This window comes from Canis lupus, chromosome X, assembly GCF_048164855.1.
Source record: "Canis lupus baileyi chromosome X, mCanLup2.hap1, whole genome shotgun sequence".
NCBI lineage: Eukaryota > Metazoa > Chordata > Mammalia > Carnivora > Canidae > Canis > Canis lupus.
The window spans coordinates 68,249,562-68,276,045 of NC_132876.1; the positions used below are offsets into that span (position 1 = coordinate 68,249,562).

General features: G+C 42.9%; 2 protein-coding genes across 3 annotated transcripts in view; one reads left to right on the forward strand and one right to left on the reverse strand.

Annotated features, from left to right (window-relative positions):
- Positions 1 to 11,195, forward strand: part of ERCC6L (ERCC excision repair 6 like, spindle assembly checkpoint helicase) — a 50,599-nt gene extending 39,404 nt beyond the window's left edge. For both annotated transcript variants that reach the window (XM_072817299.1, XM_072817298.1), the window contains exon 2: positions 7,493 to 11,195. In XM_072817299.1, coding sequence (XP_072673400.1) covers positions 7,593 to 11,165 — 3,573 coding nt within the window. In that variant the 5' untranslated portion in view covers positions 7,493 to 7,592 and the 3' untranslated portion in view covers positions 11,166 to 11,195. The remainder of the gene's footprint in view (positions 1 to 7,492) is intronic.
- A 5,284-nt stretch (positions 11,196 to 16,479) lies between these two features.
- Positions 16,480 to 25,527, reverse strand: PIN4 (peptidylprolyl cis/trans isomerase, NIMA-interacting 4). The gene is made up of 4 exons (XM_072817300.1): positions 25,346 to 25,527; positions 22,169 to 22,242; positions 17,277 to 17,396; positions 16,480 to 16,657 (listed from the first exon to the last, which is right to left on the reverse strand). Exons 1-4 carry the CDS (start codon positions 25,386 to 25,388, stop codon positions 16,499 to 16,501), a joined length of 396 nt encoding a protein of 131 aa, XP_072673401.1. The 5' UTR covers positions 25,389 to 25,527; the 3' UTR covers positions 16,480 to 16,498.
- Positions 25,528 to 26,484: the final 957 nt, after the last annotated feature.

Below are 26,484 nucleotides of genomic sequence, written 5' to 3' on the forward strand. Positions count from 1 at the left end.
AGGAGAAAGCATTTGGAGAGAACATCCAGCCAAAGCCAATGGCACTTTTTCTAGCTGAGATAAACCAGAGGTCACATGTAGGACTTATCCCAGGACCCCCGAGATCATGACCTGAGCCGAAGGCAAATGCTTAACTACTTAACTGAGCCACCTAGGCACCCCAAGATTTGTGTTTTATTGTCCCTTGCTATGGAATGAAAATCTCTCTTCTGGGTTGACAGTTTTGCAGCTGAATAGTTCTTTAACATATCAGAACCTCATATGTAAGTGCCTTTTAAAGAGTTACTAAATTGGTAAAAAATAAAAACTGGGGAACCTGGGTGGTTCAGTCAGTTAAGCATCTGCCTTGGGCTCAGGTCATGATCTTGGGGTCCTGGGATGGAACTCCCTGTTCAGCAAGGAGCCTGCTTCTCTCTCTGCCCCTCCCCCCTGCTTATGCTCTTGTGCAGGCATGCACTCTCTCGCTCTTAAATAAAATCTTTAAAAAGAAAGAAAAGAAAAACTAGCCTTCTCCCATACTGTAGCAACTGTTTTTCTCCTTGTTCTGATTGAGAGGGGGTTCTTTCTCCTGAACTGGTTACTTTTCCTTTGTCCCGTTGGCTCCCAAACAGGCCTGGCTTTTCCCCAGCCATGCCCAAGAAGAATAGGGGAATGATTTTGGGGAAAAAAAATATTTGAGCCCATGAAGTGTTAAGTTCTCCAAATCACTGAGGATCTTGTGTGTTATAGATGGACACATGATTGCATTAGTAGTAAAAATGACATTTTTCCTTTCAAGCCCTAGAAAATGGAAGTGATTAGAGGTTGAGTGGCTAAATCAAACTGTATTACAGAAAACACTGTAGTCTTGTAAATAACCAGATAATCCAGGGTGATGCTATAATAGGCAGATTTCATTTTTTCTCCCCAATTCCATTACTGGGAATGAATACTGTCCCAGGTCCAACTTCACTGGTGGAGCAGAGAGGGTAGAGGGGAAGAGCTGAGATGTGGTATTAGACCTGCTAACTAGGGAGGAATAGGGACTGTGAAGCAGCTTGGCTGACCGGGCTTCAACCCAATCAAAAAAGTGGTGGGGACCAAGGAATACTATAAATTCGAGTTGTGGTTGACAAATGTGGGAGTTCCAGAGGATAAGTAGAACCCAGCAATATATGAGTCTTAGTCTGGTAGTAAGAGGTCTGGGCAGACAGTTGCCATTTAAAAGGTTGGTGTATGATTTTGGGGAGTCTGACCTAGAGCTGGGGTCCACAGGCAGCACTTTACTTCCTGGGGAGGAAGCCTGGCTGGAATTAGCAGCCCAGTCCACAGAGGGGTTCAGGATACTGGGTAGGTTACTGGTTTAGGGATTTGGAAACAATCTAATAGTAATAAAATATGATGTATTTTCTCCTTCGAGCTCTGGAACATAGACCCAGCCAGAAGACCAGCAGTCCAGCTGAAGGCACCCTGGGGGTGGGAAGGCAGAGTGGAGAATGAGTTCAGGGGTTGGCACTATCCCCTCAGGTTCAAGACCAGACTAATAGGGAATGTAGCTTATTTCTACAGTGCAGCAGGAATTGGGGAGGTGGGCAGCTGACCTGCCACAGTAGGAATTGCAGTTTTGCAGCCAGTAGGCTCTTTTCTTCCTCTTCCCTCTTCTTCATCTTTTATTCATTTGGCTTTCACTTGAGTGCTCTAAAACCTGATCCTTATCCCTGTTCTCAAGTTCAGGCAGATAACACAAGCAGATCATTTTTTTGTTTTATTTTTTTAATAAGATTTGTTTGTTTGTTTATTTATTGGATAGAAAAAGAGAGAGAGACAGCAAGTGCAAGCAGGAGGAACAGCAGGCAGAGGGAGAAGCAGGCTTCCAACTGAGCAGGGAGCCCAATGTGGGGCTTGATCCAAGGACCCTGGGGTCATGACCTGAGCTGAAGGCAGAGGCTTAAACAACTGAGCCACCCAGGCACCCCTGGTTTTAAACAAAGTTAATTTTTTGGGACGCCTGGCTGGCTCAGTGGTTGAGCGTCTGCCTTCAGTGAAGTGATGATCCTGGGGTCCTGGGCTTGGGACCCGCGTTGGGCTCCCCACGGGGAGCCTGCTTCTCCCTCAGCCTATGTCTCTGTTTCTCTCTCTGTGTCTCTCATGAATAAATAAATAATAGAAATAAATAAAGTTAATTTTATAGTAGTTTTAGACTTACAGAAATATTAGATACAGTGCAGAGGGTTCCCACATACCCCATACCTAGTTTTCCCTGTTGGTAGCATCTTATATTAGTGTGGTATATTGCTCACAGTCAATGAACCAATACCAATACATTATTATTTTTAAAAAAGATTTTATTAATTTATTCATGAGAGACACACAGAGAGAGGAAGAGACATATGCAGAGGGAGCCTGATGTGGGACTTGATCCCAGGATCCCAGGATCATAACCTGAGCTGAAGGCAGACTCTGAACTACTGAGCCCCTGACTTTCTTAGTTTTTGATGACCTTGACAGTTTTGAGGAGTATTGGTTAGGTTATTTTGTAGAATGTTCCCTCAATTGGGATTTGTCACCATTTGTCATGACTAGACTGGGGTTTTTGGTTTCGCGGGGAAAGACTACAGAGATAAAGTGCCCTTCTCATCAAATCCTATGAGAGGTACATACTGTTAACATGATCTATCATTGTTGATGTTGACTGTAATCACCTGGCTGAGGTACTGCTTCCTCTTTACAGTTACTTGTTGGGGATCCCTGGGTGGCCCAGCGGTTTAGTGCCTGCCTTCGGCCCAGGATGTGATCCTGGAGTCCGGCATCAGGTCCCGTGTTGGGGTCCCTGTGTGGAGCCTGCTTCTCCCTCTGCCTGTGTCTCTGCCTCTCTCTGTGTGTCTCTCATGAATAAGAAAACTCTTTTTTTAAAAAAAAGTAATTGTTAGGGACGCCTGGGTTGCTCAGTGGTTAGGTGTCTACTTTTGGCTTAGGTTGTGGTCCTAGGGTCCTAGGATTGAGTCCTGCATCAAGCTCCCCATAGGGAGCCTGCTTCTTTCTCCCTCTGCCTATGCCTCTGCCTCTTTCTGTGTGTCTCTTATGAATAAATAAATAAAAATCTTTAAAAAAAATTGTTAGCCCATACTGCATGGGAAACCGCTTTATCCACTAGAGTACAATGCTTATGTTGTTTCCTTTGCTTTAAGTCTTGCAGATTACATTCATTTCCTAGGTTATTAGATCAGCATGTTTTCCCTCTACCCTTTCAGTGAGATTATTTCATACATTTGTAATACAGCCAGATTGTTTTTTTTTTAGCCAGATTGTTTTTTAAATAATTTTAATAGTGTGTTAAGTGCACTGATAGAGATGAACACACCAGGGAGTCCTGAGGTGGAACAGTTGATCCAGCTGGAGGATAGGGTAGGGATGGAAGGCGTCCTAGGGGAACTGAGGGTGAGACCTGATCTCTACATCAAAGCAGCTCTTAAAATGTCTCTGTACCACCTGGGAACTCTATAGAAATATAAATTCTTGGCCCTCACTACAGAATCAGATAGTCTGGATTTGGGGTCTAGCAATCAGTTTTAATAAGCGCTCCAGGAGATTCTGCCTAACAGTGAGAATTACTGTCTTTACAATGAGTTCAGTGAGTTTAGCTTGGTGAAAGGAGAGTACATTCCAGGAGGAGGAGGGTGGTGTGAGCCTAAGGTTAGAGGATACAAAGTAGCATGATAGGCATAGGGGTTAAAATGTTTGAGGCTGGAAGTGGCAGGAGTTAAGGCAGAGGTCAGCAGTTCCTGGTTGTATCAGGGAGGGCTTGGAATGGCTGACTAAGGAACTTAAACTCCATTATGTAGGCCACAGGAAGCCGCTGAAGAATATTTTGTTGTTAATAGCCTTATGGAAGTATAATTTGCATACTGTACATGCATTTCATCCATTTAAAGTGTACTGTTTAATTTTTAGTATATTCACAGAGTTGTACATTCATCACCCCAAAAAGAAATTTCTTGCCCTTTAGCCATTACCAACTACCCCAAGTCCCAGAATTCCCCAGCCCCTGGCAACCACAAATCTACTTCTTTTTCTCTGTGAATTTGCCTATTCTGGTCATTTCATATAAATGGAATAATAAAACATGTGTCCTTTTGTGACTGGGTTATTCATATAGCAAAATTTTTTCAAGGTTCATTCATGTTATAGCATGAATATTTCATTCCTTTTTATGGCTACATAATATTCCATTGAATGGAGATAAACACACACATACCACATTTTTATCCATTTCTCAGTTGGTGGACATCTGTGTTATTTCCCCTTTTGTTTTTTTTTAAGATTTTATTTATTTATTCATGAGAGATACACAGAGAGAAAGAGGCAGAGACACAGGCAGAGGGAGAAGCAGGCCCCATGCAGGGAGCCCGACGTGGGACTCGATCCTGGGTCTTCAGGATCAGGCCCTGGGCCGAAGGCAGGCGCTAAACCGCCGAGCCACCTGGGCTGCCCTATTTCCCCTTTTGGCTTATGAATAATACTGCTGTGAACACTCATGTACAAGATTTTCTGCAGACAAATATTTTCATTTCTCTTGAGTCTGTACCTGAGAGTAGAATTCCTGGATTACACCGTAATTCCACGTGTAACTTTTTTAAAAAAAATATTTATTTATTCATGAGAGAGAGAGAGGCAGAGACACAGGCAGAGGAAGAAGCAGGCTCAATGCAGGGAGCCCGATGTGGGACTCGATCCCTGGTTTCCAGGATCACGCCTTGGGCCAATGGAGGCGCAAACCGCTGAGCCACCCAGGCTGCCCCCATATATACCTTTTTTGAGGAACTGACAAACTGATTTCCAAAGCAGCTGCACCATTTTACATTCCCACCAATAGGGTTATGAGAGTTCTAATTTATCCACATTGTCGCCAGTGCTTGTTTTTTTTTTTTTTTTTTCTTGCTTTTTGATTCTAGTCATCCTAATGGGCATAAGGTGGTATTTCATTGTGGTTGTGGTTTGCATTTCCCTGATGACTAATGATGTTGAGCATTATTTCATGTGCTTATTAGCCATTTGCAGATCATCTTTGGAGAAATGTCTATTCAGATCCTTTGCCCATGTTTATTTTTTTTTTTTTTATTTTTTTTTTTTGCCCATGTTTAAATTGTGTTATTTGTCTTTTTTAAAAGATTGATTTTGGTGACAAAGAGTGCATGAGCAGGGGAAGGGGCAGAGAGAGAGGGAGAAAGAAAATCTTAAGGAGATTCCCTGCTGAACTTACCATGGGACTCAATCTCATGACCCTGAGATCATGACCTGAGCCAAAATCAAGAGTCGAGTGCTTAATTGACCCAAGCCACCCAGGTGCCCATGTGGTGTCTTTTAATTTTTGAGTTGTAAGATTTTTTTATATGTTCTAGGTACAGATCACTTATCAGATACATGATTTACAAATATTTTCTCCCATTCTTTGGGTTGTCTTTTCATTTTTTTAATGGTATACTTTGAAACACAAGTTTTTTTTTGGTGAAACCCGATTTATTTTTCCTTTGGTTGGGGATCCCTGGGTGGCGCAGCGGTTTGGCGCCTGCCTTTGGCCCAGGGCGTGATCCTGGAGACCCGGGATCGAGTCCCACATCGGGCTCCTGGTGCATGGAGCCTGCTTCTCCCTCTGCCTATGTCTCTGCCTCTCTCTCTCTCTCTGTGACTATCATAAATAAAAAAAAAAAAAAAAAAAATTTTTATTTTTCCTTTGGTTGCTTGTGTGTTTGGCATCATATCTAAGAGACCATTGCGAAAACCAAGGTAACAAAGATTTATGCCGATATTTTCTTCGAAGGGCTTTGTAGTCTTAGCAATTATGTTTAGTTCTTTGATCCATTTTATTTTATTTTTTAAAAGATTTTATTTAGGGATCCCTGGGTGGCGCAGCGGTTTAGCGCCTGCCTTTGGCCCAGGGCGCGATCCTGGAGACCCGGGATCGAATCCCACGTCGGGCTCCCGGTGCATGGAGCCTGCTTCTCCCTCTGCCTATGTCTCTGCCTCTCTCTCTCTCTGTGTGTGTGACTATCATAAATAAATAAAAATTTTAAAAATGTTAAAAAAAAGATTTTATTTATTCATGAGAGACACAGAGAGAGGGGCAGAGACATAGGCAGAGGGAGAAGCAGGCTCCCTGTGGGGAGCCTGAACAGGATTTGATCCCAGGACCCCAGGATCACAGTCTGAATCAAAGGTAGATGCTCAACCACTGAGCCACCCAGTTGTTCCTCTTTGATCCATTTAAAGTTAATTTTTGTGAGAGAGGGGACCAATTTATTTCTTTTGCACATGATAGTTGAAAAGACTATTCTTTCCTCAGTGAATTATTTTGGCATCCTTTTGGACCATAAACCTGAAGAATTTTAAGCAGAGGAGTGACATGATTTCTTTTACATTTTTTCCTTAAATTTTACATTTTAAGACAGTATCACTGGCTGCTATGTAGAGAATGTATCAGAGGGGCCAAGAGTGGATGTAAGACCAGTGAGTAAGAAGTTGTGACTACCCAGGCCAGAAGTAATGGTGACTTGAACCACAGTAGTGGTAGTGGAGATGGAGAGACACAGGTTATACCTGGGAAACAAAGTTACTAGGGCTTGGGGATTATCTGGCTAGGGGAGGGGGTGATTAAAAGAGGGGATATCAAGGATGACCTCATGTGAACTGGAGTCAAGGATGATCTTCAGATTTCTAGCTTGATGGCTAAGTTGATAGTAGTGTCATTTACTACCACATAAATGGAGAAACATGTTTTTGGAGGGGAAATAATTAGTTTAATTTTGGATTAATTCGAGTTGCCTGTGAGACTTTTTCAAGTGGAGACATCCAGAAGGCCGTTAAAATATGGATCTAGACTAGACTTTGGGGGCAAGCCCTGGAATGGAGAGAGTGATTTCATAAACCCATTAGGTGGGGGTGGAAGGCCAGAGGAGAGAGTAAAAGAAGTGAGAAGAAGGGCCAGGACTGAGCCCTATGGGAAGAAGAGCAGAAGAAATGGCCAGTGATGTGGGAGGAAACCAGGAGGAATCTAGAGGAATCCAGTGGAAGGAGGGAATTTTAAGGAGGGAATGATTAGTGTCAAATGTATCACAGAGGTCCAGAAAAATAAAAACTGAAAAGTGCCCATGTATCTTTCCTGTTTCCACCCTCTCATGATATAGGTATAGGTTGGTTGGTTGGTTTGTTTTACAAGAAAATACCACTCTATACTTATGGGTGGCATTTTAAGAAATACTGTGGAACCAGTAACCTTTGCACATACATTTCTCACAAATAGTGCTTGAAGGTGTTGTTGGCAATGTCTCCCATCCTGAATTGAGGATATTAAAAGCCCAACTGCAGTTTGGATTCCAAAATGGACTCTAAAGTGTTATTGATTGAATATTCAATCTGCTTCCTTCCTTTCTAATCTGTGTGTGTGTGTGTATGTGTGTGTGTGTGTGTATATATATATATATATATATATATATTTTTTTTTACCTTTTTAAAACAGATATGTGAAGGAGGCCAAAGAAGCAACTAAGAATGGGGATCTGGAAGAAGCATTTAAACTTTTCAATTTGGCAAAGGACATTTTTCCCAATGAAAAGGTGATGAGCAGAATCCAAAAAATACAGGAAGCCTTGGAGGAGTTGGCAGAACATGGAGATGATGAATTCACAGATGTGTGCAACTCTGGCCTTCTGCTTTATCGAGAACTGCACAACCAACTATTTGAACACCAGAAGGAAGGTGTAGCTTTCCTCTATAGCCTATATAGGGATGGAAGAAAAGGTGGCATCTTGGCAGATGATATGGGATTAGGGAAGACTGTTCAAATCATCGCTTTCCTTTCTGGTATGTTTGATGCTACACTTGTGAGTCATGTGCTGCTGATCATGCCAACCAATCTCATTAGCACGTGGATAAAAGAATTTGTTAAGTGGACTCCAGGAATGAGAGTCAAAACCTTTCACGGTTCTAGTAAGGATGAACGTACCAGAAACCTCAATCGGATTCAGCAAAGGAATGGTGTCATTATCACCACATATCAAATGTTAATCAATAATTGGCAGCAACTTTCAAGCTTGAATGGCCAAGAGTTTGTGTGGGACTACGTCATCCTTGATGAAGCACATAAAATAAAAACCTCATCTACTAAGTCAGCAATATGTGCTCGTGCTGTCCCTGCCAGGAATCGCATCCTCCTCACAGGAACCCCAATCCAGAATAATTTACAAGAACTGTGGTCCCTATTTGATTTTGCTTGTCAAGGGTCCCTGCTAGGAACATTAAAAACTTTTAAAATAGAGTATGAAAATCCTATTATGAGAGCGAGAGAGAAGGATGCTACCCCAGGGGAAAAAGCCTTGGGATTGAAAATATCTGAAAACTTGATGGCAATCATAAAATCTCATTTTCTCAGGAGGACTAAAGAAGAGGTACAAAAAAAGTCAAGTACCCCAGAGGAGATCAGATTTAGTGAAAAGAATCCAGATGGTGATGCCATTTGTAAAATGCCTTCCCTTTCCAGGAAAAATGATTTAATTATTTGGATACGTCTTAGGCCTTTACAAGAAGAAATATACAGGAAATTCGTGTCCCTGGATCATATCAAGGAATTGTTAATGGAGACACGCTCACCTCTGGCTGAGCTAGGTGTCTTAAAGAAGCTGTGTGATCATCCAAGGCTGCTATCTGCACGGGCTCGTCATTTGTTGAGTTTAGGGTCTGTAAAATTCTCTGTTCAAGGTGAAAATGAAGGGGAGGATGCCTCAGACGTGGACCATATTGATCACGTAACTGATGATACACTGATGGAAGAATCTGGAAAAATGATATTTCTAATAGAGCTGCTTAGGAGACTGCGAGATGAAGGACATCAAACTCTGGTGTTTTCCCAATCGAGACAAATTCTAAACATCATTGAACGCCTCTTAAAGAATCGGCACTTTAAGATATTGCGAGTTGATGGAACAGTTACACATCTTGTGGAACGAGAAAAAAGAATCCACTTATTCCAGCAAAATAAAGATTACTCTGTTTTTCTGCTTACCACTCAAGTAGGTGGTGTTGGCTTAACGTTAACTGCAGCAACTAGAGTGGTCATTTTTGACCCTAGTTGGAATCCTGCAACTGATGCTCAAGCTGTGGATAGAGTCTACCGAATTGGACAAAAGGAAAATATTGTAGTTTATAGGCTGATTACTTGTGGGACCGTAGAGGAGAAAATATACAGAAGACAGGTTTTCAAGGACTCACTAATCAGACAAACTACTGGTGATAAGAAGAACCCTTTCCGATATTTTACTAAACAAGAATTAAGAGAGCTCTTTACAATTGAGGATTTTCAGAACTCTGCAACCCAGCTGCAGCTTCAGTCTTTGCATGCTGCTCAGAGGAGATCTGATAAGATACTAGATGAACATATTGCCTACTTGCACTCTTTGGGGATAGCTGGAATCTCAGACCACGATTTGATGTACACACGGGATCTGTCTGTTAAAGAAGAGCTTGACGTGATTGAAGAATCTCATTATATTCAACAAAGGGTTCAGAAAGCTCAATTCCTTGTTGAATTAGAGTCTCAAAATACAGAGCTCTTAGTGGAAAAACAAAGAACTGGAAATGAGGGGACCTGGCTGAGAGAACCTCTGTTTCCTTCTCAAACAAAGAAGAAATGCCCTGAAATGAATAAACCACAGCCTTGGCCCTCATCACATCTACCTACTTACCATATCCAGGAAGAAGTAATCAGTTCCCAGATGGCAAGTGTAATCATTGATGATCTGCCCAAAGAGAATGAGAATCAAGATATCTCCAATATAAAGATGAATGTTACCGTCTTGCAAGATGGTAGTCACTCACTTGTAAGTACATCTGATGCTGACTCTGTAGCTATCTTACCTAAGGGATGTGGATGTGTAGATGAAATCTGGACCAACTCATCGGGAATGGCTATACAAAAAGAGGCACTGCGAGAGGGGCCTACACAGGGGACACTGCAAAAGAACCCTCTGGGAAATTTTAATTATTTCCTTAGTGAATCAGTCAGAGATGATCTTGGGCCAAATCCAGATCAACTAAAGGATGATGAGACTTTGCCTCACTGTAGTCCCTGGCCCATTAATCCCATGACAAATGAAAATCAAAATACAGAATCACACGCATCTGTAATTGAAATAGCTGATGAGGAATGGTCAGCATCCCGCAGTGCACTACAGGATGCTCAAGTACATGAGGCCAAGTTGGAAGAGGAACCTTTAGCGTCCTCATCACAGTATGCATGTGATTTCAACCTATTCTTGGAAGACTCTGCAGACAATGAACAAAATTTTTCCAGTCAGTCTTTGCAGCATGCTGAGAATGAAAACAGCTTGTGTGGCCCTGCAGCTAATTCTAAAGCAGAGTCTGAGCGGGGTGAAGTGCGTCTCAGCTTGGATCTTTCTGAGACCCAAGATGATCCAGAAGTAGTAATAGGTAATATGAAGAAAGGCAGAAGGAAAGCCAGAAGGATCCTTTCAGATGGTGAAAATGAAGACAAAACTTTTCAAGATACTCCAGGCACAAATCTATTCACCTCGCCTTGTCAGTTCTTACCTATAAAACAGTTTGATGCTTCAACTCCCAAAAGTGACATCAGTCCACCAGGAAGGTTCTTTGCACTGAAAATACCTGACAGTATAAATAAGTCTGTAAATGCTAGAAGATCCCTGGCTTCTAGGAGGTCTCTTGTTAATGTGGTTTTAGACCACGTGGAGGATATGGAGGAAGGACCTGACAACAGCAGCAAAGCAGAAGTTGCTGAAGATTATCTGGAGGAAGGAGCCGAGGAAAGCAGTGGGGAAGTCTCAGAATACACCGAAGATCCTCCTGACGAAACGCTGCCTTCAGAACATAAGTCCAGCTGGCTAACTACACGTGAGCCTGGGGCTTTAGTTCAAGAGGCCTCTCCAGGTGACCCTGAGCCTTTGTTGGGCAGACAGTTGGTTGATTCTCCCCAGGATGAGGCAGTAGAGGCTGTCAATGACTATGAGGCTCTTGTAATTCGTGGAAAAGAACTGAAAGAGTGTGGAAAAATACAGGAGGCCTTAAACTGCTTAGTTAAAGCACTTGACATAAAAAGTGCAGATCCTGAAGTCATGCTCATGACTTTAAATTTGTATAAGCAACTTAATAAAACTTGAGAATATAACCTATTTACTGTTAAAGTGAAACACTGAGTATGAATTCATTCATTCTTACAACTGGGTTCCCTGGGGGCATGAAGCATTTAGGCTTAAGGTGAGAGAGAGCTCAAAGAGCAAGTTTTTGTTTTTAACTATTTTGTCCATTTGGCCTTTACTCTGTACTCCTTCCTATCCCCCCTCCTCCATATATACATTCTGGTGTCCTGAACACTAGGTTAATTTACTTCTTTCCTTGAATAGTCTTACATTTTTCTTTTAGGCACACTCTATAAATTTAATAGAACTGTGTTACTTCCAGGAAAGTTTTTATAAAGTTATTCTGGCCATTCTCAATCTTATTCTGGAAATGATCACTTCTGTCTATCACAGTTCAGACAAGAATTGTAAAGTTACTTTTCTCAGGTGTTTTCTCTTCCATTCACTGAGATGATGCTGGCAAATGGATACAGAGGCTCCTTAGTTTAAGCAGGAGCTTGTTAGAATTCTAAATCGAAGATCTGCTTATTAACATGCTATTTTCTGCCTTCAGTTTACTACAGCAGAAGGCTGGGCTATCAGGTGCCTGGGGCCAGGCTTATCACTGGTACCCTACTTTGGGAGTCACTGCCGACAATTTAGCCATCCTTCACTCACCACCAACTGTTCTGACACAGGCTAGCACATGGTGTCTTTGGGTGGTAGACTGAAAAGGAGTTTGGTTGCCCCTCAGAAACCAAGTGCAGTACAACACTCTGCACTTCAGAAAGGGAACCAGCATTTATGGAATACCTACTGTGTACCAGGCTTCTTGTTTAATCCTTACCATAATCCTTTGAGGTTGAGGGTCGCACTTACATTGTTTTAGTTGAGGAAACTAAGGCTTAGTATGGCTGTGACCTGCTGAGATCACAGTAGGGGGTGAAATGGATTTAACCATATGTTACCTAGTGAAAAGTTGTTATAATAAATTGTCTTTACTGCAGTGAATATACTGGGCTATTTCTACTGACAACCCTTCTGACCTGTGGAGGTCTTCCATACCAAACAGCCCTCCAGTTCTCGGCAGATATCTACTGGATGTCCTATGTTCAACTCTGTCCTGACATTACCTGTTATTAGGGTCAGACTCCACAGGTGTAAGGGCTTACTTCCATAACACTGCCTTCACTTCCGATGCCAGGGGCTAGCATTGGGCCCCATGTTATCCATACTTTTGTCCAACGTGGCTACAAATTGAGGATTCTCGTGACTCTACCTTCAGATTCAGTAATTTGCTAGAACAGCACACAGAACTCAAAATATGTAATATATATCATCTAAATAAGTTGTATATAAAAGTTTAAAAACTACAGTTAATCCTTGAACAATGTGGGGGTGGGAGTACCAACCTCCCCACGGTAAAAAATCTACATAATACTTGACTCCTCAAAAATTAACTAATGGCCTACTGTTGACTAGAAACCTGATAACATAAACAGCTGATTAGCCTATTTTTCATGTTATATGTATTATATACTGTATTCCTACAATAAAGTAAGCTAGAGAAAAAGGAAGTCATAAGGAAAATACATTTCTAGTACTATACTCTATTAAAAAAAAGTCTGTGTATAAGTGGACCCACACGGTACAAATCTGTTCAAGGCTCAACTGTTTTTTTTTTAAAGATTTTATTTATTTATTCATGAGGGACAGAGAGAGAGAGAGAAAGGCAGAGACACGGGCAGAGGGAGAAACAGGTTCCATGCAGGGAGCCCGATGTCAGACTTGATCCCAGGACTCCAGGATCATGCCCTGGGCTGAAGGCAGGCACTAAACCACTGAGCCACCCAGGGATCTCAACTGTGTTTTGGTTACTGTTTCAGTATAATTGGCATCCTTTGTAATACTAGTATTTTACTTTATTCATTTGTTTGGGTTTTGTTTTTATTTTTTTAAAAGATTTTATTCATTCATCCATGAGAGAAAGAGACAGAGAGACGCTGAGACACAGGCAGAGGGAGAAGCAGACTCCATGCAGAGAGCCCGACATGGGACTTGATCCCAGGTCTCCAGGATCACACCCTGGACCAAAGGTGGCACTAAACCTCTGAGCCACCCAGGCTGTCCTGATTGGTTTTTTTAAGATTTTATTTATTCATGAGAGACACAGAGAGAGGCCGAGACACAGGCAGAGGGAGAAGCAGAATCCTTGTGGGGAGCCCAATGAGGGGCTGGATCCCAGGACCCTGGGACCATGAACTGAGCCAAAGGCAGATGCTCGATCACTGAGCTACCCAGGTGTTCTTATTTTATTCATTTGAAAGCAACCTTCTGAGAAGGGACCCACTGGCTTAGGCAAACTGCCTAAGGGCTCCATGGCACAAAACAGATTAAGACCCCTGATCCAAGGGTATGAGATAAAATCTCTTACCTACTTCTGCCCCCAGTTCTGGATTGCCACTCCCAAGGATGGTCTATGGATGTAGAAGTACAAGTATGTATATATGTATATGTAGGTTTTTACCCAAGTGACAGTATACTATATACCCTGTTCTGTACCATCGTTTTTAATTTTAACACAGCTGTATATTTTATTGAATGGGTATACCATCTGTCATTTATTGGCAGACAAGGTGATGAATATCCTTGTACCTTTTATACACATTATATCTACAGGATAAATTCTTAGAAATGGAGTTTTGGGGTCAAAGGGCATATTTATAATTTTTATAAGTATTGCCAAGTTGTTCTCCAGAGGTTCTAATAATATACAGTTCCACAATTAATGAATACCTGTTCCTCATGCCCTTGCCAACAACACATAAATGCCAATCTGATAGGTAAAAAGCAGGTTCTCATTTTGGTTTTAATTTTCAATTATTTTACTCTGAATGAAGTTGGTTCATTAAGCATTGAACTTAATGAAACAAAGATACATTTTTTAAAGATTTTATTTATTCATGAGAGACACAGAGAGAGAGTGGCAGAGACACAGGCAGAGGGAGAAGCAGGCTCCATGCAGGGAGCCCGATGTGGGACCCGATCCCAGGACTCCAGGATCACACCCTGGGCTGAAGGCAGGCGCTAAACTGCTGAGCCACCCAGGGATCCCCAAAAGATGCATTTTCAAAGCAGGATTAAATTCATGAGCTGTACTATGTATAAATCCCTAATTTTTTCATTTATCAACTCCTTTAGAACCTTAGTTGCCAGTTCAAAATTAACTTCCCAAAGGTTTGCTTGGTGTCAGAGACCCATTCCTGCTCTACTTTCTCGCAAGCTATCTATAGCTGCTTTCTCTCTCCATGCCACAAATTAGTTTGCTTCTTCTACTCTACCTTTCCAGCACTCCGGCTTCTTTTGTGGGTGACACCCGTGCAAAAGGCATTCACTTGGTATCCTGGGTAAGCCAATGTCCTGAGCAAAGGATGCTAACTAGGTCGTGTCTCATGCATCTAAAGCTTTTCAGAATTTTCTTCAAGATTTTCAGAATTTACAGCCCTTATTTAGAGACACTGTTTTGAACGGGGTTTTAAAAAACAGTTTCATCTTATATGCCTGCTATTTTGAACATCTCTCAATACCATACTGGTATATCTGTACTCAGGGACTGTGGCATCTGTTTAGTCTGCTCAGTGGGTAAAATCTCATGGAGGCATAACTGCTGGAGATGCCCAGAAACCCCAAAATAAGAAACTTATATGTCAAATGCAGCTGAGTGAGAACACAGTGTGTTAAAAGAATCACCGTTATGAATCACATGGTTGTATTGGCCAAGTTTTATTTAAAAAAAAATTTAAAGTAGGCTCCATGTGTATCGTAGAACCCAATGTGGGGCTTGAACTCAGGATCCTGAGATCAAGACCTGAGCTGAGATGAAGAGCCAGACATTTAACCGACTGAGCCACCCAGGCACCCCTGGCAAAGTTTTATTTTTGAAGCAATATAGTATTTATAATATTCCTTATACTTTTTATATGTCATAAATATGGCATTGTGAAATTTAAAAATGCAGACACACAGAACATTGGCTGCTTAGTCTAGTACAAACAACTGGTAGAACTGAGTGCCTTCTTTTCCTCCAAGAAAGGTTTATTTAAAAAGAAGAGTTCATAATGAATTCACTCATGTGGATCTTAAGAAACAAAACAGATGAACATAGGGGAAGGGAAGGAAAAGTAAAATAGGATAAAAATAGAGGAAGGCAAACTATAAGAGACTCTTAACTGTAGGAAATAGTTGCTGGAGGGGAGGTAGGTGAGGAGATGGGATAACTGGATGATGGGCATTAGGGAGGGCCCTTGATGGGAGTGAGCACTGGGTGTTCTATGCAACTGATAAGTCACTAAATTCTACCCCTGAAACTAATAATACACTGTATGTTAACTATATTGAATTTTGAAAAAAGGTTCAGGTTGAATGGCCATTATGTACAGTGTATAGTATTAAGACAATGGAGCAGGACGCCTGGGTTGCTCAGTAGTTGAGTGTCCACCTTCAGCTGAAGGCATGATCCCAGAGTCCTGGGATTGAGTCCTGTATCAGGCTCCCCGTAGGGAGCCTGCTTCTCCCTCTATCTATGTCTCTGCCTCTCTCTCTCTGTGTCTCTTAAGAATAAATAAAATCTTAAAAAAAAGACAATGGAGCTAATAACTCTCCTGGCAGATCCAAGTTGGCTAACTTATAAAACAAGTGTTGCCTAGGAACTTATTTTTTTAATTTTTTTTTATTTACTTATGATAGGCACACAGTGAGAGAGAGAGAGGCAGAGACACAGGCAGAGGGAGAAGCAGGCTCCATGTACCGGGAGCCCGATGTGGGATTCGATCCCGGGTCTCCAGGATCGCGCCCTGGGCCAAAGGCAGGCGCCAAACCGCTGCGCCACCCAGGGATCCCCCTGCCTAGGAACTTATTTTATGATTTTTCATATACTATTCCATCTATTTTCTATCCAATTCAATGTGTTTTGAATAGTGTGAACTAGGTATTTGGCTCCCCCAGAGATGGTTTTTGAATTAACTTATGGGATATACTGAGACTTAGAGAGTAGTTCTGGGAGGGAAGAGACTACAGGTTAAAAGGAGTCTGCTTATCTTTTAAATCTTTAAAAAAATTATAAAGGAAACTCTTTACCCAATGTGGGCCTCGAACTCACAACCCTGAGATCAGGTGTCACATGCTCTACTGACTGAGCCAGCCAGGTGACCCCGCTTGACTTACCTTTGAGAACAACTACTACAGTGTGTAATAACCTTTCTCCACCTCATTTTATGCCTACAAACCCACAATAAAAATAAAAATACAAGGATTACTCAATACCTTTTAAAGAAATAAACAGAATGTATAAAACATGTTCAGTCTTTCATACCATTTTATTTTCTCCCTTCAACCATAATAATATGATATCCAAATTCTGTCCTAATTGGAGGGTCGGTAAACACAGGCTCATCTGGCCCACTTACAGGCAAGGCAAATGCTGCTTCTTGAAATGGTCCCACCATGGAACCTCTGGTCATCCAACCCAAGTCGCCCTGAAAAACCCAAAAGATATGTGATGTCAGGTGGCCCTGAAGAGGCAACAGTTCTACTGTAGCTTGAGAATTTCCCAACACAAATGCTAAGGTTCCTAGGTTTATTCATCTGGACTGTAAAGAAGCGTGCTTGACAAGGACAAACAGGTAGAAGAGATCCAACCCTGGACTGAACACATAAACACTCACAATGTTGCTGGTTGTCTGTTAGCTGTGCCAGTTTGGTAATGCCTAGTTTTAGACACAGGTGACCTGTACTCAACTGTTCACAAGTTGGACATTTCTGCTTTTAGGATCTTTAAACCAAGACAAGGCTAAAATTAATGGCAGAATGCAGAAATAATCCCTACTGCTGTGTGTCCTCCATGGCGGAAAGACTTTTTTCCCCCTTTTTTTTTAAGATTTATTTATTTTAGAGAGAGAGAGAGAGAGCACGAGCTGGAGGGGCAGAGGGAGAATCTCAAGCAGACTCTGCACTGAGCACGGAGCCCAACTCAGGGCTTGATCTCACAACCTCGGGATCATGACCTGAGCTGAAACCAAGAGTCAGATGCTTAACTGGACTGTGCCACCCAGACACCTCAGGGAGAGATCATTTTAAATGATAACAGCACCATACCCCTTGCCTGGCTTTATCTTCACTATACTGTGTGGCCACTTCATTGAATCTCATTCCAGACTTTAACTTTTCCATGGCTTCCATGATTTTCCCATGTTTTTCACACAGAATGTGTCTAACCTACAAGGAAAAAGTATGTTCACATGGTATTTGGGACATGCAAATGGTTCCCTTTCTTACAGTATAGCAGTCATGTCTGGATTACTTCCATAGTGAGAAAACACATCAGGTTCATAGCAACAAAGTCCTGGAAGTCTGCTCCGTTGGGCGATGGCCACAAACCCATTTCCTGTGTCAAGACACTATCTGGGAACTCTGATTTAGACAGCAATAGGCACAGGGCTATGAGAAGCTCCCATCTTTACCATGTACTTCAATGGTAACAGGAAGAGGAAACATAACGGTTGAAAGCTGGGGCCCTTGAGTCAAATCCCAACACTGCTGTGTGATTGGAGGCATTTTCTTAAACCTCTGTTTCCCCATTTGTGCCCTGAGATAATAACAGTAACTATGTGTTCCCGTAGGGTTGTGAAGACTGAGATAACGATGTTAATATTCAATAAAGGTTAGCCACTACTTCCATCAGAGTGGGGATGATACTAAAAAAAACCATGAGGAAATACTTTACCAAAAGAGGCCCAATGTATAAAACTCCTCAGAATCTGGCACTTTGAAAAAGTATCTTATGTTAAGTATATTCAACCCTATGGAAGTATTCAAGTTTGACTTACGTTTATATAAAGCCATGTTTTTTAAAAACACAAATCACTCTACCTTTAAAAATGATTTTGTCAAGGTAGCTGTTCTACATGATTTCCAATTTCTCATTCAAACTCAATCCATAGTTTCATATTGTACATCATACTCTGGAATGGGAGTTAACGGTGTCTCCCTTATGAATGCAGAGGCAAGCAAATCAAGCCTGGCCTCAGAGTTCAACTACTGGAATTGAGGGCAAGGGGATTCTAGACCCACAGGAATAACTTCCTGTCTGGAGAAGCTACACAGGAGATAGGAACATAACAAAGGAAATGATCTGTCAAAAGGCAGGGCTCTGAGAGGCAAACTTCTAGAGAATGTGTCCAGCAACTGTCCAAGAAAGACAGGGACAAACAGTCTGGACACTAGAGAGATACATGTTGGGAAACAAGGATGGTTCATCAGACCTCAACTTGGCCTAGCTAAAACAACTTTGAGAATGCCTCCCTCTTTATGATTCCATACTTCTGGTTGGTTTGATTACTGGGACATGAATGAAACACTCATGATAAAGGAAAGAGGATACCATCTAACATTTTATCAATGAATAAACAAGTATTCTGGTCTGGACAGCCTGACAGGTTAGACATGAAGTGTCTGTAGTATCTGTGGCCTCTGCAATGTGACAGACTGACTGGCAACCATGTAGACTCCCATCTTAGAAAAGAGCTGACCCACAGAGGATTTGGGAGTGATTAGCGTGGAGGTAGCGCGGGATCAATCCTCCACTGCAGGAGGGAGGAGATTACCCAGGGAGGCTACATAGAACAAGAAGAGGAGAAACAAAGGCTAAAGACATGCTTGGAGAATATTGACATTTAGGCCACAGCAAAGAAAGATGCTCTATACATAGTGCAGTACGAAGGCCAAATAGGTAGGACAGAAAGGCGTGTTCAGGGAAAACAAGGCAAGAGACAGTTTCAGGGAGGAAATGGTCAACAGGCTTAAATGCTGCAGAGTGACCAGGTAAGAAGTACAATCAATTTAGTACTGAGACATCGATGACCTTAGCAAAAGCAGAAAGAGCAGAAACCAGGCTGTGGCAGGCAGCTCAAGGAAGTAATGGAGGGTGGGAAGGGAAGGCATGTGGGGTACTCCCCCAGATGAGTCAGAAAAGGAGACAGAGCTCTTATTAGAAGAAAAAGGTCACAAGCACGTGTCTATTTTAAAGGTCCCTGGGCATAATCTCAGAATGAAGGGAAAGATGCAGTCAGGAGAGAAAGGCTGAAGACAGCAACCAAAGAGGGTAGAGAAGATGAAGGAGCAAGGCATGGCATTCGGTGCACTGCTTGAAATATCTGTGAGCCTTAGAGGAGGAACACTGAGAAGACAGAGAGGGGAGGTGTGGATAAAGAGAACTTTGTTGGGAGGGGGGCTGGAACGCCAATGAGTTACTGCTTATAGGTCTGGTTTCCATTTTCATGTGAAAATTTAACAATATTTAAAAGTTAGTATTTGCTAGGCTAAGCACTTTGCACGCATTCTCGCATGAAATCCTCACACCAACCTTGTGAGACTGGATCAGTGTTTCTCAACCTCAGCAGCACATCAGAATCATGCTCAGCACTGCTATAAAATCCATCAAGGTCCAGGGCCCACCCCCCGGAGATTCTGAGGCAGCTGGTCTGGGGTGGGACCCTGGGCCCCAGTAGTTTTAGAAGCTGTCTAGGGGAATCTGAAGTACGTCAGGGTTGAGAACCACTGGATGAAATTGTCTGCTGCCTGATGAAGCAGGGTGGCTGACAGCTGAATGTGAGCGGTAAAGGACTGCTGAGCAGTACTGAGGGCCTGGCTTAGGTCAGAGACCAGGAATCAGTGGTCCCAATTCGCAAGGCCATGTGACTCTCCAGCAAGGCCCAGCACTTCTGGGTGTAAATGTAAAGGAAGTAGACGACAGGATTGATCCCAAGTTGGAGACCGGGAGGTGGATGCAGCAAATGACCAAAAGGAAAGAGCTAGGGCTCTCAGATCCAGTGGTCAAGCTCTTTGATCTACTTTCCAGTTTATAGGTCATACAGGGCTTGGACAACAGATATGAAGCCTGGGAGAAGGTAGGGAGAACAGGTGGGCTCGAGGGCTTGAGGTCTGTGTGCAAAGAAGACCAGAAAAACAATCGGGAGGCAGGAGGGAAGCTATGGTCGGCAGATGGATTTCAGAATCTGGACTGCTCTAGAGACACAGGGCAGGGTGTGGGCTCAGGAGTGGGGTTGAAAGCAAAATGGCAGGATATGGAAGGAGCATAGCCCTGAAAGGCCAGAGGGTTCCAGGGTCTTCTCCCTGCTGGGACCTTTACAAACCACTGGAAACAATCCAGATGTCCTCTAGCAGGTGAACAGTTAAACATACGGCACATCCGTTCAGTGCACATTACTCAGCAACATAAAGGAACAGACTATTGATAAGTGGAGTAACTGGAATGAAAACTCCAGAGAATTATGCTGAGAGTGGGAAAAGCCAGGTTACATATTGTATCATTTCATTCATGTAACATTCTTGCAGTGATAAAATTACAGAAATGGAGAACAGGTGCCAGGGGTTAAGGATAGAGAAGGTAGGGGAGGGAAGTGAGCATGGCTATAAAATAGCAACAAGACAAGATCCTTGGGGTGATGGGAATCTTCTGTATCTTCACTGTATCAATGTCCATCTCCTGGTTGTGCTATCGTACTGGAGTTTGATGTAAGTTTGATGTAAGATGTTACCATCGGGGAAAGCAGGGTAAAAGGTAAATGTATTATTTTTTTTACAACTGAATGGGAGTCTAAAATTATCTTAGGAAAATTTGGTTCTAATCAACTTTCCTACCTGATTATGTGCCACTTCTTTCCACATACCTCACGCACAGCCACACTGAACTTACTTTTTTCCAGAAAAGGCGAGGTGCCTCTTCAAATTCACATGCAGTGGAGCAGTCTCTTAGGCTGGGTGCTTGTACAAGTCAGAACGTAGGGGGAAAACTGCACGTGGCCAAAATTACCCTATAACATCCCTTATGAAAATGCCATACCAGAGACCCAACACGTCAGCCCTCATTAAACCCAACATAGCCTGTCTCTCAGGCCTGTGGCAACAATGACCACTTCTACTGCTGAACACCAGATGAAGTACTTGGTTTGTATTTGGAACTATGTTTCATGAAAACATTATGTTTGGATGCCAGAGTCCCACTTCACATAACTGGATGCTTATATGAGAACAGAGGTCAACTGTGGAAAAGCAGATTCATGTCTCCCATCTCATGCTTTCTCTGGTTCACTGAGTAGAAGAGTGGGTAGAACAGCTCACACTATATTATTTCTCTCTTTCTCTCTTTTTGGCTGCATGTGGCTGGATTTATAGGACACTACTGCAGCAATGTATTTATTTGACTAACTGCTCCAACTGCAGTAGGATAATAAAATCCACCTCTTACTTCCTGTTTTTTTTTTTTTAAACCCAGAACTTAGTACACTGCTTGCTACAGGGCAGAGGTCACTAAATCCATACTGAACAAATGAATCAAAGTATGGAATCCCACACCCTGACCAGAACATGGAAATTGCTTGTTACATAGCACTAAGTAGTATGGTTTTGTTCATAGACTGTATTTTCCCAGGGCAGACACTCCCCTGGGACTAGCTAGTTCCAAGTAATTATCTGTGATTTGTCTCCCACCCCAGTTTTAACAGTCAGGACCCTGGCTTGTAGTTTACTAGTGGGGAGCTAGCTACCTGATGGGACTGGTTGGTACCTTTGCCTGTTTATCTAAGCCCTTGGTTTTATAAAATATTTTTCCTTCTGAGAAATAGTTCATTTGTTTATTTTCTTCATACTTTGTATTATTTCTTGAAATGTACACTTAATACATTTCAGAACACAACAGGAAGGATTAAGAAATTTGGAATGTTTGAGAAAGCATTTGAGGAAATCCTTAAAAGGAATTACCGTTTGTAAGTGAGACTGGTCACTACCTTCCAATTTTATGTTATCTTGATTTTATATCAGCATTAGGCTAGCCTCTTAGAATGAGTTAACCATTACATTCCTTCCTTAGAATGAGTTAAGCATACCATCTTCCTTTCCTGGGTACCAAAATAAGAGATGTATAGAAGTAATTTAAATTTAATGTGAAAGGAAATTAATGAGTAACTCACCTTTATTGTATTACCACCACCTTTGGGACCCTGGGCCTTTTTGTCAGAACTGTCACTCCCGGAGGCGGCTCCCCCTTTAGAGAAGAGATCACAGGTACTCGTTTATAATGCATCCTGATATTTACAGAAAGGTCCAATAAAATAAGAGTTGATATTTCTGTCCTAGCACCACACTTCCAAAGGGCACTCGGCCAGACACTTTACTACAAGAGGCTAAATTAATCTGTGACTCACCTCCCATAAAGCAAGAAATTTGTGTCCTACATAAACCCTTTGTGGAAAATGGATATACAAGTGAGTGTGCTGATAGATGGAGAGCACCAAAAGCCTGGTCCAGACTTTCTGGACCTAATTTGAAATCCTGCCTTCAAAGGGCAAATCCTTGAACTCTTGCAAGATGTCTAATAAGCACTGCAACTATGTATCTGAGTAGTCACAATTCCAGTAAGTCAAATCTCCATATATATTTTATTTATTATTTTTTAAAATAATTTTTTATTGGTGTTCAATTTATCAACATACAGAATAACACCCAGTGCTCATCCCGTCAAGTGCCCCCCTCAGTGCCAGTCACCCATTCACCCCCACCCCCCGCCCTCCTCCCCTTCCACCACCCCTAGTTAGTTTCCCAGAGTTAGGAGTCTTTACGTTCTGTCTCCCTTTCTGATATTTCCCACACATTTCTTCTCCCTTCCCTTATATTCCCTTTCACTATTATTTATATTCCCCAAATGAGTGAGAACATATAATGTTTGTCCTTCTCTGACTGACTTACTTCACTCAGCATAATACCCTCCAGTTCCATCCACGTTGAAGCAAATGGTGGGTATTTGTCATTTCTAATGGCCATATATATTTTAAATAAAAATCTTATTTTCCACCAGCCATATTTGGCTAAATATACTATCATCATGTCCAAATTCCTGGAGTCTATGACATTGCCTACTGATACCTTCCTAAGAAAAGTTGTTGATATTCAAGAGTAACAACCACAGGCAGCATCTTAGATTTTACTATGATGTCATCTTACCACTGTGTTAACTTCTGTGTTCATGGCCGCATACTTACTGTTAGAGGTGGATGTTTGTAAGAACTATGGCTGGGTTAAATGTTAAGTTCAGTGAACATTTCCTAAATAACTACTAAGTTCCAGACACTGGAGATATAAAGATGAACAAGCAATGGTACCTTCCTTCATGGAAACCATACGTTACTGGAGCAGAGAGACATGTAAACAGATCATTTCAGAATGACCTATGATCTATGGACAGAAGGCTGTGGAAGCACAGAGGGCCATTTTAGCCAGTCAGGGAAGATTTCCTGGATGAGCAGAAACTGACCAAGTGAAGAAAGGACAGGGATGAGGAGCCACTCCAGGGTGGTAGAACAATGTGGTGTGTGTCGGAAACTATGGATGAAGCCAAATCTGAGGTGGGAGTGTTGTGAGATAAGCCCAGGGGAGGTGGCTGAGAGTTAGGACATAAGGTCCTAGGAGTCCGACTAAGGAACCTGGAATTTATCCTTAGAAAAGGGAGCAACTGAAAAGTTTTAATCAAGAGACTCCATGTTACTTGTCTTAGTATCTCCAATGCCTCGCACAGTACCTGGCACACTGAAAACCCAAAATACCTGACTACCAAATGCCTAAGACAATGTTACTGCCAAAGGAATTTTATCCCACCAAACTCTTAAGTGGGTTTGCTGTATATTCACTCTCAAATGATGATGCCTTCCAGTTATCCCAACATCTGGTGGCTATCTTCTGACTGCCTCCTCACTCCCTTTGACTGACTGAGGATGCTGGCAGTTTCAGGATTCCTTTCTGCCCTCACTCTCGCCATCATCTTGGATGACCTTGCCACCTATGATGAGGAATCATCTAGTGACCTAAGTTCACACTTCTGGACCTCCCTCCTGAATGTTGATGCCTTCTACGTGGGGCCACTGTTCCCAAGGGCACACGATGGAATCATGTTGAGAACAGTTCAGTCTCTGGCTACAACTTCATGTTTTTCCAGCCTTATCATGCCTCACTCCCACAACACTGGCTCTTTGGCTTCACAGAAACCACTCCCCACTTCCATACCTTTATCCTGCTATGTTCCCCTAGACTAACAAATTTCTCCTTCCCTTCGGAGTCTGGAAACCTTGCTTGATCATCTGTGTTCCCAGTGGCACCCTTAACTACTTTGTCTTGCTATTCTATTATCATTGTCCAACAAACCAACCTTGGCTCAAGGCGACACCTAGGTCTTTCCAATCCTATATTGCGCCAGTTGCAAGTTACCAGGTAAATCATGAGTGTGTGGACTGTGTCCTCTACAAATGCATGGACTTCAATCCTAGGCTCTCAGCCTTGAGGGCTGATCCTTTTATTAGTGTTTTGTTCCCTTTCCCATCACCCTCAATGGCTATTCCAAACCTTTATCACTCAAGACCCACACTCAGTCCCTGCCCCTCAGTCTTAAAAACTACCCTTACCTCCCACTTTCATAAGAATTTGAGGCCATTAATCATGATATCCTATAAACTCCAGCTCCCAGTCTGGCCCCAATTTTTACAACCACACCCACCCTCGTTCCTTTCCCTATGGCCGCAAGCATAATGTATCCCTTCTTGGGACGCTTGGGTGGCTCAGCGGTTGAGCGTCTGCCTTCGGCTCGGGGTCTGATCCTGGAGAGCTGGGATCGAGTCCCGCATTGGGCTTCCTGCATGGAGCCTGCCTCTCTCTCTGCCTATGTCTGTGCTTCTCTCTCTGTCTCTCATGAATAAATAAATAAATCTTAAAAAAAAATAATGTGCCCCTTCTCCTATTCAAAGGTCAACTTCTCCACCTCGGTCCTGGACCCCGTTTTCTCAAACCTCACTCCTCTGGACCTTTACATCCCTCTAACTCTACTGGATTCTTCACATCAGCCTCACTCTTAAGTTTTCCCCATTCTTAAGTAACAAACAGAACTTTCTCTTCGTTCTGTCTTCTTCTAGTTACCATCTCATTTCCATGCTTTTTCAATTAAGGCTTTCCAGAGAAGTCCGCACTGATTGTCTCCCAACTTCTCACTTCCCCGGCCAGTCCTCTAGTCACTGGCCATCCGCTGCCCCCGGGAATCGCCGCTCTGCTCCCTCCCCTCGCTCCTCACCCGACCCCATTCTCCCTGGCCGTTCTGGCCGCTCTACCTTTCCCCCCTTTCCTGGAACCGCTCTTTCCCTTGGGCGGCATCTCCGAAAACTGCGACCGAACCCTCAATGGCTTCCTTCGCCGCACAAAGTCCCTTCAGGCCCCACAGGCATGTCCGGAACAAACGCCTGAAAAGGGCAACAAAACTGACCGTCTTCGCTGCGGCCCTGGAAGCAGGCATAATCTAGGGCAGACCGGGTCCTTGGGCCCTCGCAACAGTGGGGATGAAGCTGGCTGACCAATAGGAAGTTTGGTCGGTTGTGGGGGTGGTGGTGGAACCAAAGGTAGAGCAGGGGCGGGAAACTCCGCCTTTGCGTTTTTTGTTTCTTTGGTCACGGGCTCTCGTTAGCGCCAGTTCTCATTCTCCCCCACCCCGGCGGGTCTACCTCAGGCGTCCGTAGTGGAAGGCGCAAGCCTCTGCAGTCCCTTAGCGCCAGCTCTAGCCAATCCCGCGGGGCCTCCAGATAAAGGGAAAGAAGAAAAAGCCGCGGTGGCAGCTTTCTCCTCCTGCTCCCTCCTACACATAGGCCTGCCCTCCCTTGCGGTTTTTCACTTTTAAATTTTATTCTGCATTTGTAGCTGATGGGATTTAAAGGGTAGTTTTATTAAAAAAGGCTATCACCCCTCTGCCTCTTGGCAGAACTCTGTCATGGAGAAAAATTGGAAGCAGGCCTAAATGTCTGTCCGTCTGCCAGCATTAAATGGCAGACGCACCTGACAAATATTGAGTGCCTGGAACATTGTGAGAGCTCTACGTGTTCCAGCAGATAACAGCAACAATAACAAGCAAGACTGTGTAAGTGGCTGAACTTAACCCAAGCAGTACCTAGAGGCCAATAACTCAAAGGAGAAGAGGATGGGCATAGGTCTGCTGGGGGGTTTCAAGGTCAAAAGCACTATAAGACAGATTCAAAATCATGTACAATCTCAACTATGCAGTATGCATCATGAAAAGATGGGGAAGGAAAGATGATGAAATCTTAAGTGTTAGGGGTGGCTGGCTGGCTCAGTCAGTGCAGCATGCAACTACTGATCTCAGCATTGTGGGTTTGAGCCCCAAGCTAGGTGTAGAGATTACTTAAAACATTAGGTCTTTGAAAAAATTCTTCGGGTGCTTGGGGTGGCACAGTAAGTTAAG